This window comes from Morus notabilis, unplaced genomic scaffold (genome assembly GCF_000414095.1).
Source record: "Morus notabilis unplaced genomic scaffold, ASM41409v2 Scaffold329, whole genome shotgun sequence".
Lineage (NCBI taxonomy): Eukaryota > Viridiplantae > Streptophyta > Magnoliopsida > Rosales > Moraceae > Morus > Morus notabilis.
This window is the reverse complement of record NW_010358084.1, coordinates 1,298,505-1,314,966: the sequence shown is the minus strand read 5'-3', so window position 1 is coordinate 1,314,966 and position 16,462 is coordinate 1,298,505. Positions and strand designations below refer to the sequence as shown.

The following is a 16,462-nucleotide window of genomic DNA, read 5'->3' as shown; positions in this document are numbered from 1 at the left end:
ATATATATATATTAAGAGGGGTAGAAATCTCTCCCTAAGTCATGTTGGCATTTTGCGTTTTACATCTTTCAGTTTCCTTCCCTAGACAGAACTTTGAATATACAATTGATCAACCCTTCCTCTTACTGCATGAACGTTTTATAGGGTTCGAAAACTTTATCGTCGTTGCGAATAGTCATTTAAAGTAATGCAGAGAACCGCATGACCAAGCAGAACAAGAGTCAAAGAAAAAACAAAACAAAACGAAAATAGTTTCTATATATTCGCTACCATCCCATGTTTGGTAGGTACTAGGTACTCACTCCTCATAAAGTTTAGTACTTTCGTCTTTCAACAGAATGGTCAAACCAATTGACCAAGCTGTTTCAACGGGCAGTCTCAAAAGCTTATAACTTAATAGAAAAGAAATGCACACAAAACATAATACGATATAAAGAGAAAATACATTGATTTTCATTCACAAAGTCACACCACAGTCTACAGACAGTTTTAATCAAACAACCAAAGCATCAAAACAACGTTGATTCAAGAAAAAGTCACCTCGAACCCAGTAGCTTAGCTGTATTATTACAATTTCCCTTCACCACGCGAATGCTTTGCTCAAAGACTCGCGGGTTGAGGCAACGACACCACATAATCAACCACGACCACGCTCTCCAAATAATCCCTAACCTTCTCCTTGTGCGAATTCACCAACTCCTGGTCCGAATCCACGGCTTCCAATTCGCTCGGACCGGTGAAAACCGCCAGCGACGCGATTGAAAACCCCTTCGCTCTCCCCGGAGAGAAGTTTTCCCCGACCGAAAGCTGATCAATCCCGCTAAAACTATTCTTAACCCCCTTAACCGCCTCCAAGACCTCGGATTTTGCTCCTTCACCCACAGATTCCTTCAATTTGAGGAAGCTGACCCGCAATGCGGAGCCGAGAGGGAGAGCAACAGGTCCCGGGAGGTCGTCGGCGACCCAATCGACGGCCATGATGTCGTCGATGATCGGAAGGACAGATTCCTTGACGACGCTCACGTGGCTAGGGTGCTGAGAGTAGGAGGCTAGGTCGTCCTTGGAATTATAGCGGCTATGGAGGATGTGAGTGAAATCAAAAGACGACGAGCCGTTGCGGAGGACAGGTCCGGCGGAGAGGTGGAGGACGGAGTCGAGCGAAGTCAGGCCGTTGAGGCTGGCGATCATGGTGGAGACCTTGGATTGGTCGGTGTCGTCTTTGACCTTGAAGAGGACGACGTGTTCGATGGTTTGAGACGGCGACGATGACATTGTTATCTTGGTGGAGAAGTTCGGAGTGTTAGAGTGGGGTTTAAAGGAGAGAGAAGGGTTGAGGGGGTGTTTGGGAGAAGAGAAAGGGAGAGAAAATCGAGTGAGAAAAGATGCAGTCGCTCTGAGTCTCAGAGACGTCATATCCGGAATAAGGAGAGAGGAGGCTAAAGGGGCTCTGCGGTTAGTCGTTTGATAGTGATCGCAGCAAGGGGATGATCAGAATCGAATTATGGGCCGCGCCCGTTTTCATTCAATACCCAAGTTCTTGGCCCAACGATTACTACTAAACAATATGAAATATTGGGTAATCTTACCAAAATATAAATGTATGAGTCATTTACTTTTAATTTATAATATTTTTATTAAATAATTACACTAAAAAATAGTATTTATTAAGAGTAAGAGGTAAATGTCTAGATTCATACACTCTCAAGGTAAATTTTCTATTTTTTAAAAAAAATTATATTTTATTGGGGGAAAATGGTGGAATAGAGTGCATACGTCTAAATTTTTATCCCTTACTTTTAATTAATACTTTTTTTAACTAATATAGTTACTTGAAAAAAATGACATTAATAAAAATTAAGAGAAAAAAATCAGACTCGTGCACTTTTAAAAGGTATTTGTCTCTTTTTTCCAACTTGGACATAATTTGTTAAAAACAAAAAATGTTGGATTAATTACAAAAATTTCCCTTAAACTATACCCCTTGTAACACTTTACCTTTTAATCTTTGAAACGTAACATTAGTTCTCCCTTAACAATAAAATGTTAACAAAAAAGCCCACTCTGTTGTTTTTTTAAAGGAAAATTGAGGTGTAATTTGTTATTTTTGAGTATTTTGATAGTTCTATAGTTTAAAATTTAGTTTCAAAACTGATTTAAATTTGAACTTTTAATTATGATGCATCCATTATTGATTAAATGTATGTTAAAATTTTTATATTTTTTCTGGTAGACTAAAAAAATTATGAATTTTTTAAAAAAAATTAGTTTAACTTCAAATTAAAGTTTAAACCATAGAATTATGAAAATATCCTAAATATAGCAAATTAAATGTCAATTTCAGTTTAAAACTTAACGAATAAGGGTTTTTTTTTTAACATTTCATTGTTCAGGGGTAATAGATGTTAGATTTTAAAGATCATGAGAAAAAGTGTTACAAGAAGTATAATTTAGGAGAAATTTTTGTAATTAATCCAAAAATTTTACATAGGCTAACAAAATCCAATGCCATTTATGTCATTTAATTTCTTGTTATTTTTATTAAATTTGATATTCAATAATATTACATTTCAAATATCAGAGCGAAGATATCCGAACATATAAAAACAATGAGAGTACATAGCATAAATGTAAAATTGTTGATTTTGATGACATTGTATGTAATTTTTTAATACAAAAATAAAATAATTGTAATAAATAATAGTAGATTTTGTACATTAAGGGCGTGTTTACTAAACCGTAAATGAATGTAATAGGAAAGGTAATGAGATTGAAAAGGAAAGTAAAGTAATAAAATTAAGGGTCATTCATTCTCTTTCATGTATTTAATTGATTATTAGATAGTGTAATGGGAAACAACCCCATTCTCTTTCTTATGTTTACAGTTTACTAAAATTAGGAATAATAATTTTATGAATGTAATCACTAAAATATCTTTTTACACAATTAAATAATCATTGATTGTTTAATAATTCATAAGAGGGTAGATAAATAAATTTAACATTCATTCTATTTAATAAAAAAAAATCAGTACTAAAAGGGTTGTAAAGATTGATATTCTCTTTTCTCATTCCCTATATTGTGTAGGGCTCATTATATCTCTATTATTAATTTTATAAGTAAACACATTATTAGATGAAAAAAAATCATTGATTACTTTTCATTTTCCTTTAATGCAAAGTAAACATGCCTAAAAGGCTCTCTGGCACACACCTTAAGTTTTGAACCTGATACCTTCTACTACAAACCCCCCTGGGCTAGATTTTGTGCTCTGTTGAAGAAAAAAATTTCAAAAAAAATAAATAAATGCAATTGTTAGAAACATGCAGAGGAAATCGGAAATGGTCACGGTGACGGAGGGAACAATAGAACAATTATAAATAGCAGGTTTTGTACTTTATCGAAGGAAAAAAAAAAGAACACATTATAATAAATGCAGTCATTAGAAACAAACAAGCTAAGGACGAAATAACCACAGCAACGGCGGGAATAATACCGCATTTATTTATGAAATTTGGGTTGTTATTTTATAGTGTAATTTGAGTATAATTTTTAAATTAAATTTAAATTATAATTTAAATTAAAATTGTAATTTAAATAAAATTAAATAAAAATAAATAAAAATAAAACTTAAAAGAAGATGTAAATAAAGTTAAACTTTGTTTGAATTTTTTTGGACAAAGAACAACCCTAAACGACAGAAGACATAACACAAAGTCATTGGGTAAGTACAGTAAGTTACGTACTTTTATTCATCATCCCATTCAAAGAAGAGAGAACAACACACAGGAAAATCAGGTACCCAAAGACATAGCTACTCCGATGACGGCACAACGTAATCAACCACGATTAAGCTCTCCGCAAGTTCTTTCAACTTCTCCTCTTTCTTCGAATCCGCCGATTCCATTTCTGTTGCACTCGGAAACACAGCCAGAAACGCTATCGAAAACCCCTTGGCTCTCTCCGGCGAGAAATTCTTCCCAAAACTGAACTGACTAATCCCAACAAGTTCGTCCTTGATTCCTCTTATCGCCTCCAAAATCTCCGATTTCCTCTCTTCGCCCGAGCCTTCGCCTAATTTCAGAAGCGCCACTCTCACGGCGGAGCCCGGCGGCGGAGTTGTGGGGCCGGTGAGGTCGGCGGCGACCCAATCGACGGCTAACATGTCGTCGACGAGAGCCGCGTTTTCCCTGACGACGCGGAGGTGGGCCGGGTGGACAGCGTAGGCAGCGAGGTCGGGTTTGGAGCGGAAGCGGCTGTGGAGGATGTGGGTGAAGGTGAGGGCGGAGGAGGATCGGATGCGGCGGAGCGGGACGGCGGTGATGTGGAGGACTTGGTCGAGGGAGATCAGGCCGTTGGTTAGGTTGAGGAATTTGTGATCGGCGGCATCGGACGGCTCTGTGGTGTCCTTGAGCTTGAAGAGGACGAGGTGTTCGATTGTGTGGGATTGAGAGGAAGACATGATGGAGTTGGTTGGTTGATTGGTTGGAAGAAAATGGAGTTCTGGGATTTTAGGTGGTGCTGAATTAGAGAGGTGAACGATTTATACAAGGCGTTGCAGAGTTACACCATTAGCTCATTGTTTCACGCGGTTTGAAACCAAGTCCAAACCGAATATTCCGGTTAAAACCTGAAAATCAGACTCACGTGAATTCATCCAATTTGAAGTTTAAAAGTTGTGTTCCAAATCACACTTTAAACACTTTGTTATAACGGAAAGCGGATGATTGATTTACTATTGATCTTGACCGTGACGTTTAACGTGATGATTGTTGCTAGGGTCGGTAATATGAGTCACAATATGATAATACGACTCGAAAATGATAAGAACTTTGCGGGTTAAGATTGAGAAAAAGATATTCAGGTCAGAATTAGATCGACATAAAATTAACACGAAAAACACGAGTCAATTTTGAGTTAGACTCGCCTAACTCGAACACGATATAAAACTCATAAAAAACTAAAAAATAGATATTTTTCATTACATATTTTAGATTTTATTATCAACTTGTGATATCATGATAGTTAAACTCAAAATCTTGTACTATTATTTGATTAATTTTGATGGATGCTATTGTATTTTAGTGTGTTATGAAAAAGTTATTTTTAATATGTAAAAAACTAAATAAAAGTAAATAATTTTCGTGCACGGGTCATTTTTGTGTCGTGTCAATTCGTAAAGTAATCGTATCATGTTTGTGCTGCGGTTTTTAAAAAATTTCATGTCACGGCCTCACGGGTTGTATTCGGGTTGACCGTAAATTTAAAAATAAATGATCAAAACATGACACGTAACACAAATTGTCACCCCTAATTATCATATGTTGTTTTTAAGAAACAACAATAAAAATAAATAAATTAGTATATATAATAAAAATAAAGTAAATTAAGCGATGTTGTTGTTTGTTGTGCTTGATGCTCTATTGATCTTGTTACTTCAACACATTTCCTATCTTTTAATTTTTTTAAAAAAGAAAAGATGACAAATTAGACAGTTGCTCTCTGGACTATAAGGTGTAACAAAATGCTCCCAAACTTCAATTTGTAACAGCCATCCTCCTGAATTTTAAAAGTCTTGTAAATGTTCCCTTTCTGTTACATTTTAACAGAAAATGACATGTAGTACTTTGTAAACTTCTAAAGTTTGCGGAGGACGAATGTTATAAATTGAAGTTCGGAAGGTATTTTGTGACATGATTTATAATTCGGGGGACAACCATGTAATTTAATTATAAAAAATTGTACTTTTGAGAGTTGAGATTGTGAAGAAAGGAATTGTGTTTGGAAGGAGAGAAAGTGGATAGGAATCAAGCTTCTTCGTGTGTCTATCTGCTGTTTCATTTTATTTTTATTTTGAAAGATACGGTCCAAAGGTTTTCTTTATTATATTAAAAAAAATGTTGAAAACCATTGAAGCATGTTAAGCAATTAGGTATAAAAAAAAAAAGTAATTAGGTACCAAAAAAACTCCATCAGTAAATAAATATATATTTCCCTAAAAAAAATAAATATGTATTTATTCAATATGTTCAGGGTAAAATCTTGTTGTTTAATAATTGTATATTTAATCTGATATTTTGTTACCAACCCAATTTAGCCTTATTTAACCCGAACATAATGTGAAAAGACGATATAATTTGATGGAATACCGGTGGTAATCTTGTATTTTACTCCGGTTTATCACAATCGATAGTCATTATTGATTGCAACTGCATAAAGATAGATTACCAGTGATAATCTAGTAGATTACTCCGGCATTTTACGTTGGCCCTCTATCGAAGGCAATTTCAGCAAAGCACATTTTATCTAACCATTTGCTCCTCCTGGGTAGAATTCATTTCTAACGTCTCCTCTAACAGGGTCGTGCCCACAAGGATCTTGAGATATTTCTAGTGAATCTTCCAAGCCCTACTTCTTTATTTATCTTTATTTATTTATTTATTTATTTTTATGATTGCTTATATTTATTAGGACATATCTTATATTAGCTGTATATTTACGGTTTCCATTCTTTATTTACCTTCCAAATTAGTGTAATTCAAATCCCACAAAAAGGGGATCACGGCTTCCAAGCCTTAGACTTAGTCTGCCATATGCGTTGTATTTTTTGTATATATACTGCACGATGTTAATGAAAACATCTCTCAATTCCTCCATTATTTGTTCAGCCACTATCATTATTTTAGAATATTTCCTTCTAAAAGATTTGTATTATCGATTGTTTACTCTTATATTGCATAAACAATATTTTCTATAAAATAAAATAAAAAAAAGAAAGAAAGAAGGAATCAGTACTCCTTTATAAACATGGCTGAATCAGTCCTTTTTCAGATCATACCATTAAGTAATACCAGATTCAAACTCAAGAAATCAAACAGCTCATTCCACGTTCTAAATACTTTTTAAAAATCTAATTTAAATATGCAAAAGAAGAGTTGCTCAGTTCCGTGACGGGAACCCACAAAAATCCTCTATCCATATATACTTGATATAAAGGTTTTTGCTCAACAGATTTTTTGATTAAAGTTATTTCACATGATCTTAAAGAATCATATTAAACAAGACATATCTTGTCTCAGAGGATCCGTTGTTTGGCTAGTGAGTTCGGAATGTGATGGTTTAAACTTTTATGATTTAAAATAAAAAATTTGAAAAGTGTGATTTGAATTTTCAGATTAGACCATCAAAAGCCTAAAATGACCTTAGGACACAAACAACTACTAAAATGCAGGTCATTTTAGGCTTTTAGGCACGTGCCATTTTGTGTAGTTCCCAGTTGCATTGCTTTGCTATAATTCTCCAAAGGAAAAACATTATGAGTCACTGTTTTACTTGTGTCACCTTTTCTAGTCTTGTTTAATTTTGTCTTTGGGCTCATTTATAATTCAGTTTTTTTTTTTTTTCCCCCTCGTTCAGGTTGCTAGAAATAATGGGTTGTCAATACTCATAAATAAGATCAAACAACAATCAAATTCGAAAAATACATTGTCATATGGATTTTGAGGCATATAGAAAGTTTATGATTTTAGGATTACCTCCTCCATTCGGTAATAACATCGTTTAGGTGTTCGGAATCTGTTCAAGAAGGCTGAGAAAATCAAGAGAGTTCGGAGGAGTTTTGAACTCTTCTCTCCTCTGCCTCTCTCCACTCCCATGGGCACACCCCCGTACACGGCAGGGGGCGCAAAAATTGCCCCTCCAGTTTTTGTTTTGCCACATTAAGCAATGGGCCTAGTTGGGCCTCAACCAAAAAGGTGGGAAGAGAAGAATTTTAGCCCGATAAGCTGATGAAATATTTAAAAAGAGTGAGTCTAAACGCCTCAAACACATTAAAAATTAAATGGAGAAAGAGAAAAATAAGTCAAGACTTTAGATGAATTAAAATTAATAGGTTAATAGTTTACATAAGTTAATAAATAGGCTAAATTACTGTTTTCGTCCATAACTTGTCTGGTTATGAACCATAACTTGACAAGTTATTGTCCATAATTTACAGTTTTTGTCCATAATTTGTCTGGCTATGAACCATAACTTGACAAGTTCGTTAATAACTTATATGGTTATGAACCATAACTTGACAAGTTATGACCTATTAATTTCTATAACTAAAAGTTGGCTTATATACTTTCTTAAACTTTTTATATTGGCATATTTTCTACTATTTCCGAAAATTAAATTATTTATCTTATTATAAACCGATATTATACATACACGTATTCATTAATTTACGTTAACACACTTATTTATAAAATACTTTAATTAATTATAGAGTAAATTATTATGATTATAAAAGTTTAGCACAGGTATGATTTCCAAGCGAACAGTTCTGGTACATCTTACTAATCTTTCAAATATACTTCACAATGAATTTAATTTCACGCATGACATACCTGACACTCACGTTTGACAAAATCCAACTGAAGTGGAGCTTTCTACTTTATGAGTATTTAATGTTTTAGTTTCTTTTAGATCGAGTGAGGGGATAGAGAAAAAAGAAGAAAGGTACATGAAATACGGCATACTTGTTGCTAAATGGGAAGGTCATTGATGAGGAGGATCTTATTGGTCAGCTTTGGATTGTAGAGGGCAAATGACAAATCAATAATGCGATTTTATTGGGTACGGGTAGGCCAAACAAATAGAGAGGAAGTCCAGAATCTATCTGAGGACCAGAATCCAGATGGCAGGCATAGTTCTGTAAATCGCTGGCTAAATAAAGCAAAGCTGCAAAGGTTGGCTGGCGTCACATCCCCAATTCCCTCTCCTCCACGCTCCTGTTTTTTTTTTTTTTTTTTTTTTTTTTTTTCACCTTTGTTTGTCGAGTTAGAAATAAGGAGAATGTTTGGTAGAGAGATTCGTTCCCTGATTCGAATCATGATTCATAGTTCGTTACAGTATTTTTTCTCATAAAAAATACACGTAAATCGAAAATGATTCGAATCACATAGTTTGAATCCTCCAACCAAACGTCATCTTAATTCAGAAATTCGTGTAATTTTTAAATCGTGTTGTGATATCATGATTAATAATAATGTTAACTCTAATTAAGATAGCTTATGAGTTTTATTATTTATTAAGGTTCTTTTTTATTCAAGAAGAGGAAATATATTTGATGGGATAAAAAAACTGTTAGACAATATAATAGAAAATACAAAGAAGAACAGGAAATAAAGGAATAACAAAATAATGAAAATTGTTACAACCCGAAATCAACCTTTCTATGGAATTCGGAAAACGGAATTGTATGAATGTCGAGGCACGTGAACCACGTTGTCCTTAAAACAGATTCGTCCCCTCCGGCGTGTGCTTGAGGTTACGTTGGACGTCCGTCTCCCAGGATACAACGACAACGACGGCAGCTCGATGCACTTTCGAAACCGTCCGGCGAACTAGAACTTGATCTTTCCTCTATCACCAAAACCGAACTACAAGAACTACTCAAGAAAATCCGGAACAAACCAAGAGAGAGAGATAACTGAAAAAGGAGAAGAGAATTGTGAGAAAGTGTGTTCCTATCATGTGGAGTTTTGGCCTTTATATAGGCTCCAAAATCTGGGTGTTACACCAAGACATTATGGTGTAATAACCCAGATTTATTCCCGGAATAATGGTGATTAAAAACAGCCAAAACGTTTTTTGATTTCCCATGGTGAATCTGGCCACATTCGGTTTTGCCTCCATTGATCACCATTAAGGTCTCATTATGGTCTTTAACCATCATTGTTTTATGCCAAACGGAAGCTGGAAGGTCTTGGCTAGAGCAAAAATAAAATCGCAAAAGTAAGCTCGCGCGGAGCGGGTTTTTCGGTCCGGCATTCGTGTCCGCAGGTCGCGGGCGCACACATTAGGCCCCAAACCCGCCGGGCCCGTGATTCGCACCCCCCCCCCTGCGCGTGAGAAAGCCTCTCTGGTATACATGCTTACCTAGGTTTCAAAGTGCAATCACTTATAAACACCTCATTGGCTTCACTCCTAGCCAATGTGGGACTTTTGCAATTTTCCTTCTACATATGTCATTCCAAGTACCATACTTAGACCATCAATTTCTCATTCACCCAAAATCCATTTTGAGTGTATGAATACTTGATTTCGATCTCCTCGTGACGAAGAACGCAAATCCATCGAGACCCGTCTCAAAACCTATTGGGCCCCTTTCAAACATGGGCCTCAAAATGGGCCTTTAAAATGGCTTAATAAGCCATTTTTTCCAACAAAAACAATTCAACATCCACATAGTTTATCACTTCTGAAAATACAATGCGGATAAACAAATTGTAAACTCGAATGGAACGTTTCAAGAAAATAATGTGTATCAAACTTTGAAAAAGTCTCTCAAAGAAGCACACTAAAAAATCAAGCTATTTGACCAAGCCCATTTAAAACAATCAAAATATCTGATCAACTGATGTTGAATGACCATAACATTAAGGCCAAATTAAACGCCACAAGAAAAAAATTAGGGGACCCCAAACACAACAAAATAGAAAAACACACAGCAAGAGGCGGTAAAAAGAAACGTTATTATAAGCTCAAAACAAACTAAACATAGAAAATAACAAACAAACAAAAACGTTATTATAAGCTCAAAAGAAATTAAACAGAAAATATTTAAAAAAAAAAAAAAACAACAACAATAACAAAGCTTCCAAGGAGAAATGACTATCAACGAGCAAAACAACAAGAAAAGATAGCAATTGTAGAGGGTGAAATCTATAATTAAATTTGTTAGAAGTTAAATGATTGAACTCGGAGGACGGCGTCAGTGTCGCGTAAGTAATGAAATTAAAGAGCAAAAAATATAGGAAATAAGGACACAAAGATTTTATAGTGATTTCCATGATAACCTACAATACATCCACTGTAAGGTCTTTGGTAGATTTACTATGATTGTAGAGGATGATTATAATGGTGCTCTTTGTGAATACAAAGAGAAACAGTGTGAGAAAAATACTGAAAAGTAAGTAAAAAGAGAGTAAATATGCTTGTAAGGGTGAAAGCGTGTGTAGAAATGCGTGACTCTTGTCTTAGATGCCTATGGTATGCATTTATAGGCTCTTGGCGGCTGAAAATAAGTCTTTGGGTAGTTTCTCGTTTGACTTTTGATTGATGATCTTTTAGGAAATCTTTTCTTATAGGGATGATGCTTAGGGAGCAAGCATATATGGGATGATTAACTTTCCCCTTTATTTTTTTGAAAGTGATCCCTTGATTTGATACCGAATATTCTTGTTAGAGATGAGATCTTCGTACTTAATTCTCAGATGTTGAGCTGGCATGTCTGTTTGATTACTTGTGTGGCGAGCAGTTGGATTGATCATTTGGACAACACTGGAACCCCGTGAGCTGTCGATTGCTCGAAGCCTGTTTTGGCTAATGATTTCATAATTTGATCTCATTCTTCGAGACACATGATGACACGTGTACGGTAGGATATGAGAAACGAAATTTGACCATAACAGTAGTAAATGATGGAAAAGCACAATCGACGTACTGCCGAGTCAATGCTCATGTACGACATGCATAGCCAAACAAAACCACCAAACACGACGTTTCTGATATTATCAGATTTGCCATACCATCAGAGACGAAACCTCCGAAGAGCAAAAGATGTTGGTGAATTGATCGATGCGCTCAATACATCATCCAAAAATAGTCAACATTATGCCTTATTTAGGGGACGTTTGGTTCATAGATTAGAATCATAAGATTAGAACCATTTTTTATTTACGTGTATTTTTTGTGAGAGAAAACATTGTAGCGAATCATGAACTATGATTGAAATCGGGGTACGAATCCCCCAACTAAACAATCCCTTAGATTATGTTTGGTTGGAGGATTCAAACCATGATTTAAATCATGGTTCATGGTTCGCTACAGTGTTTTCTCTCACAAAAAATACACGTAAATCGAAAATAGTTCTAATCACATGATTCTAATCCATGAACCAAACGTCTCCTTAGTCTCATTAGCTAGTGTACCTTACAACAACAAACAACTACCCCACCACCATCTTGACCTCATTGCTTTGAGCTCGCGCATGAAAATACAATACACTCTAGGACCTGTTTTTTTTTTTTTTTTTTTTCGCTTTGTACTAGGACCAGCTCTTTGATTTCTTGGCTAAGGATTTTTTCTTTTAATTTTATCACAGATTTATAAATAAATAAAAAATCACATCATAATTAAGTAATTTAATGGTTTAAAATTACGCACCACTGTTAGATTTCATATCTTTCTATATATAATAAGTTAAGGATGCTAGTAGGAAGAATAATTTTTCCTCGTCTATGTAGTTCATTCTTAATGTAATGAGTGTCAGATATAAGTTTGGGAATTGTGTTTGTTTTTGTAACTGGCTGTGTGCTTTTTATTATTCTTTTTTTTTTTCTTTTTTTCTTTGTTTTTTTTCGACGTTCTTTTGATTTCGTCTCTTTATTAGAAACTAAATTATAGTACTTAATAGAAGTAATTTTTCGACAATGAAATAAATATCATATTTTTAAAATAAAATTTGAAATTTCAAAAAAGCCTGGTCATCTTCTTCGTCTACTACTTTGAGATCTCGTGTTAAGGCAGATTAGCCACGATGTTGGGGAGGGGTGCGATATGGCCTCTGGACATCATCGTCATTGATGAACGGAGCCCATCGACGGTGGAGAGAGAGTGAGAGATGTAGGAGAGAAAGAGCCACGGAGATCGAGGAAGAGAGAGAGTACGATGAGAGATGGAGGAGAGAGAATAATATGAAATTAGGGTTCTAGGTATATTTGTGAAGGTGTTGTCGATATATATTTTTTTTTCTTGAAAATGTTGTCGATATTTTATTAATATATAAAAATACGTGATTTACATTCTTATGCTAATCTTTTCCCCAATTATGATATTAAGTTTAATTACTCCTACTAAATATGTTATTTTCCTCTCCCCTAATCGAATTAACTTTCAAACTTATCGTATGAAAATCAAGAAACATACCCCCATCATTCTTTCTCGAATACTAAAAGATTTATGCTATCATTTGTCTCTTTATATAATTTATTTGGGAGGGGAATAATTCATAAAGAAGTGAGTTAGTGGTCATTCCATAATTTTCTCTATATTCTTAATTTGCCTAAAAATGTTCCTGTGAACATGAAAATTTTCTAACTGTTATTTCTTATTCCTCATTTTTGCATACCTCTTTTTAATGGCACAAAATATTTGCTAGAAAACATATAAAAATTATAGGAGAAAGGTTCAAGAGAGTTTGAGGGGAAAAAATAGAAAATGAAAAGGGAAAAAAAATTAAAGAGATGTGGGTAGGTAAAAAAATCAAGAGAGAATGAGAAAAAAAAGAGGTAAATATAGAAGATAGAGAGAATGTGATATTAGAGATGTGTGATAAAAGATAGTATTACGAGAGAGAGGGTGAGGATAAAAAAAGGGATAAAATGATTTTGTTGTGCTGCTCGTGTTATAACGAAATATGCTGTTAGTATTCTGTGTTTTTTTAATAATATTAAAAAGGTATTCCAATATTTTTAAAAACATCTTCTTTGTAATCTGAAATTGATTTTTGAGACATAAAATGACCTTACTACCATTCTATTTAATGAACTAAAAACTAATAAATATAGAAAAAAGATCATGAACTTTTTTATTTGGTTGTTTTCTTATAAATATTTTATTATTTTAAAATATTTTCAGTTTTTTTAAAAATATTGATTTCTATCTAATTAATAAAAAGGGTAGTTTAGACATTATATGTCTCAAAAATTAACTCCAGGGTACTAAGAACATGTTTTTAAAAACGTTAATGTACCGTTTTAATATTATTAAAAAATCAAGGTACCAAGAGCATGTTTTGATATAACACAGGGTACCAATTGATTTTATCCCTAAAAAAATCAAGAGAAAAAAAAAACAAAAATTTAAAAATCAAGAGAAAAAAGAGAGACAATTGTTTAAAATTTGAACATTGAGAAGGTCGTTAATTTAGAGAGAGAATTTAATTATAAAAAAGACTAAGACATTGCTATTATCATATGCAATTCGATCAAATTATATAAAAGCCCATTTAATTCACTGTTTTTCTATTTCTCTTCCTAAATACATTATCTCAGTTGATACCTTCTAAATACATCATATATATTTTTATATATCTGAAAAGCTGAAAGCATTTTAAAGTAGTTCATCATTTTTTGAAGAGCTATGTACAAGAAAATATTTATCTTATATTAGTTTTTTTTTGTCCTTTTGAAATTCTATTTTCTAATTAACACTTTTTCAAAGATTACTGCTCTAACTAAAGTTCTTTATCCATGTGAAATTTATAATTCTGAGTTTAATGCCCAAACGAAACACTCAAAACAAGTTCGCACAAAGAATAAAGGAAATTTTAATGAAAATAACTGTATATACAACATATTATATTTGTCCAATTATTTATATTTTTCAAAAGATACAAATAGTATATATTTCCTATAATTTGTAATTTTCAAAAGATAAAATTAGTAATTAAAAAATAGTCAAGTATGATTTTATATTTTCTCAAAAAAGAATGTGTTGGTAGTCCTATGTTCAATATTATTATTTGCAATGTTAAACGAAGGGTAAGTTTTATATATTTTTTACCGTACGCACGTCCATAATGAACATGCACGCGGACTACGGTGTCAAGTTTCCAATTATTTTAAGGATATTTAAATTTATTTATTATTTTTTTTATCCATTAATGAATGATTATTGTTTAGGGTTTTTAATATAATTACCTCTAAATTAATCCTGGTTTAGTAAATTATTCTCAAACTTTGAACACACAAATCGAGATGATGACGTCTTTCTAGCCGGTCATATTCTTCACCTTTTCTTTTCATATTTTTTATTCTTATCTTCTTCACAATTTTGAGAGTTTTTCCTATTTGAGCGTAGATTTTTGTATCTTTCTAATGTGATTTTTTTTCCTTTCTTTTTATTTATTTTGTAATATTTGTTTCTTTATAATAAATAAGGAAAATTTTATAGTAAGAATATTCTTTTCGCTATGAGTGAAAACCGTTAATTTAAAACTTAAACTCTACACTTTAAAAGTGAAGTACTCATGAATGAATTTACCACTAAATCATCTTTGAAATATAATAATTTAAAAGAAAAAGATTGCAGAGTGGAGTGAAATGATAATTCTTTTTGGAAATAGAGAAATAAATTTCTCACTAAAAAAAATGATATATTTGTAATATAATTTTTCTTTCTTTAAAAAAAAAAAAAAAAAGACGACCGATAGTAGTGAAATGATAATTCTAAAGCATTAGAGAGATATTATTATTATTATTATTATTATTATTATTTATTATTATTATTATTATAGGAAACATCAGGGAAATTTTATGTAGTCAACCAATATAAATTATTCATAAAGCTGATGTGAATAATGGGAACTGAAGAATTTGCCGTCTGATTGTCTCCCATTAAGAAAACCAACAGGGGAGATTACAGATAATCATTGAAATCATTGGGAATTTAAATAGTGGTTTTATTAAGAAAATACAAACAACAAGACATTAGCTGTGCGTATCGTGCACGGATGAAGTATATTTTCTTTTTCTTTTCTGTTAGTGTATTTCTTATTTTTCTTCTTCCTGTTTTTTTCCCCCCTCTAGTTTTATGTGTTTCTTTTCTCTCCAAAACCAAGAAAGAAAAATATCTGGAAAGCGAAATGGCATATTGTCTGCGTCCAATATTATATGTGAAAGCAACAATTCCAAATGGATTGTCTTAATTACATCACTAATATGGCCGCAGATGTAGATAAATGTCAACCACAGTATAATTAATCTGTCCCAGGTTTTTAAATACTTTAATATAAACACGTCGACTGAATAAATATCATATTGGCATCAATGTCATTGTATAGTTGTAGGTCTTGTTCACTTCGCAGATTTGAGTTTTCAATTCGAGCTGAGATGTGACATTTTATGAGAGTTTTTCACTGTAGTAGAAAAAGTTAAATGTGACATTTTCTGAGAGCTTTTACTGTAAAAACTTAGAATTGAAAATTCAAATCGGTGAAATGAACGAGACCATAGTTTCTTATAATAATTAGATTATATTTGTGTTTATTTATTATTCTTAGGCTGCCCCGTTCACTTCGCTGATTTGAGTTTAGAATTCGAGTTGAGATGTGATTTTATGTGAGAGCTTTTTACTGTAGTAAAAAAGTTAAATGTGATTATTTGTGAGAGCTTTTTACTATAAAAAAACTCAAATTTTAAACTCGAATTAGCAAAGTGAACGGGCCTATGTCCATTTTTACAGTAACTGAAATAGAAGGAAATAAAATAATAAAAAAGAAATAAGAATTTTGTCCTGTCCTTAGCAGATTTTTTTTTATTTTATTTTGCTTGAACCTTAGCAGAAGTTGAATGAGACAGAAATAAACTAAAATAACCGTATACAACTATTGTCATTCATTAAAAAAATAATAAAT

At 33.0% G+C, this 16,462-nt stretch overlaps 2 protein-coding genes across 2 annotated transcripts; both read right to left on the bottom strand.

Annotated features, from left to right (window-relative positions):
- Positions 1-363: 363 nt before the first annotated feature.
- On the bottom strand, positions 364-1,477 carry LOC21409981 (stress-response A/B barrel domain-containing protein UP3). Its single transcript, XM_010091825.2, has one exon. The coding sequence runs from the start codon at positions 1,411-1,413 to the stop codon at positions 601-603; it is 813 nt and encodes a 270-aa protein (XP_010090127.2). The 5' UTR covers positions 1,414-1,477; the 3' UTR covers positions 364-600.
- A 1,732-nt stretch (positions 1,478-3,209) lies between these two features.
- Positions 3,210-4,634, bottom strand: LOC21409980 (stress-response A/B barrel domain-containing protein UP3). The gene is made up of 2 exons (XM_010091824.2): positions 3,744-4,634; positions 3,210-3,268 (listed from the first exon to the last, which is right to left on the bottom strand). Exon 1 carries the CDS (start codon positions 4,457-4,459, stop codon positions 3,812-3,814), a length of 648 nt encoding a protein of 215 aa, XP_010090126.1. The 5' UTR covers positions 4,460-4,634; the 3' UTR covers positions 3,210-3,268; positions 3,744-3,811.
- Between the last annotated feature and the right edge of the window lie 11,828 nt (positions 4,635-16,462).

Coding starts and splice junctions, on each gene's coding strand:
- LOC21409981 (XM_010091825.2), bottom strand. CDS start 1,413: ATGACGTCTCTGAGACTCAGAGCGACTGCATCTTTTCTCACTCGATTT.
- LOC21409980 (XM_010091824.2), bottom strand. CDS start 4,459: ATGTCTTCCTCTCAATCCCACACAATCGAACACCTCGTCCTCTTCAAG.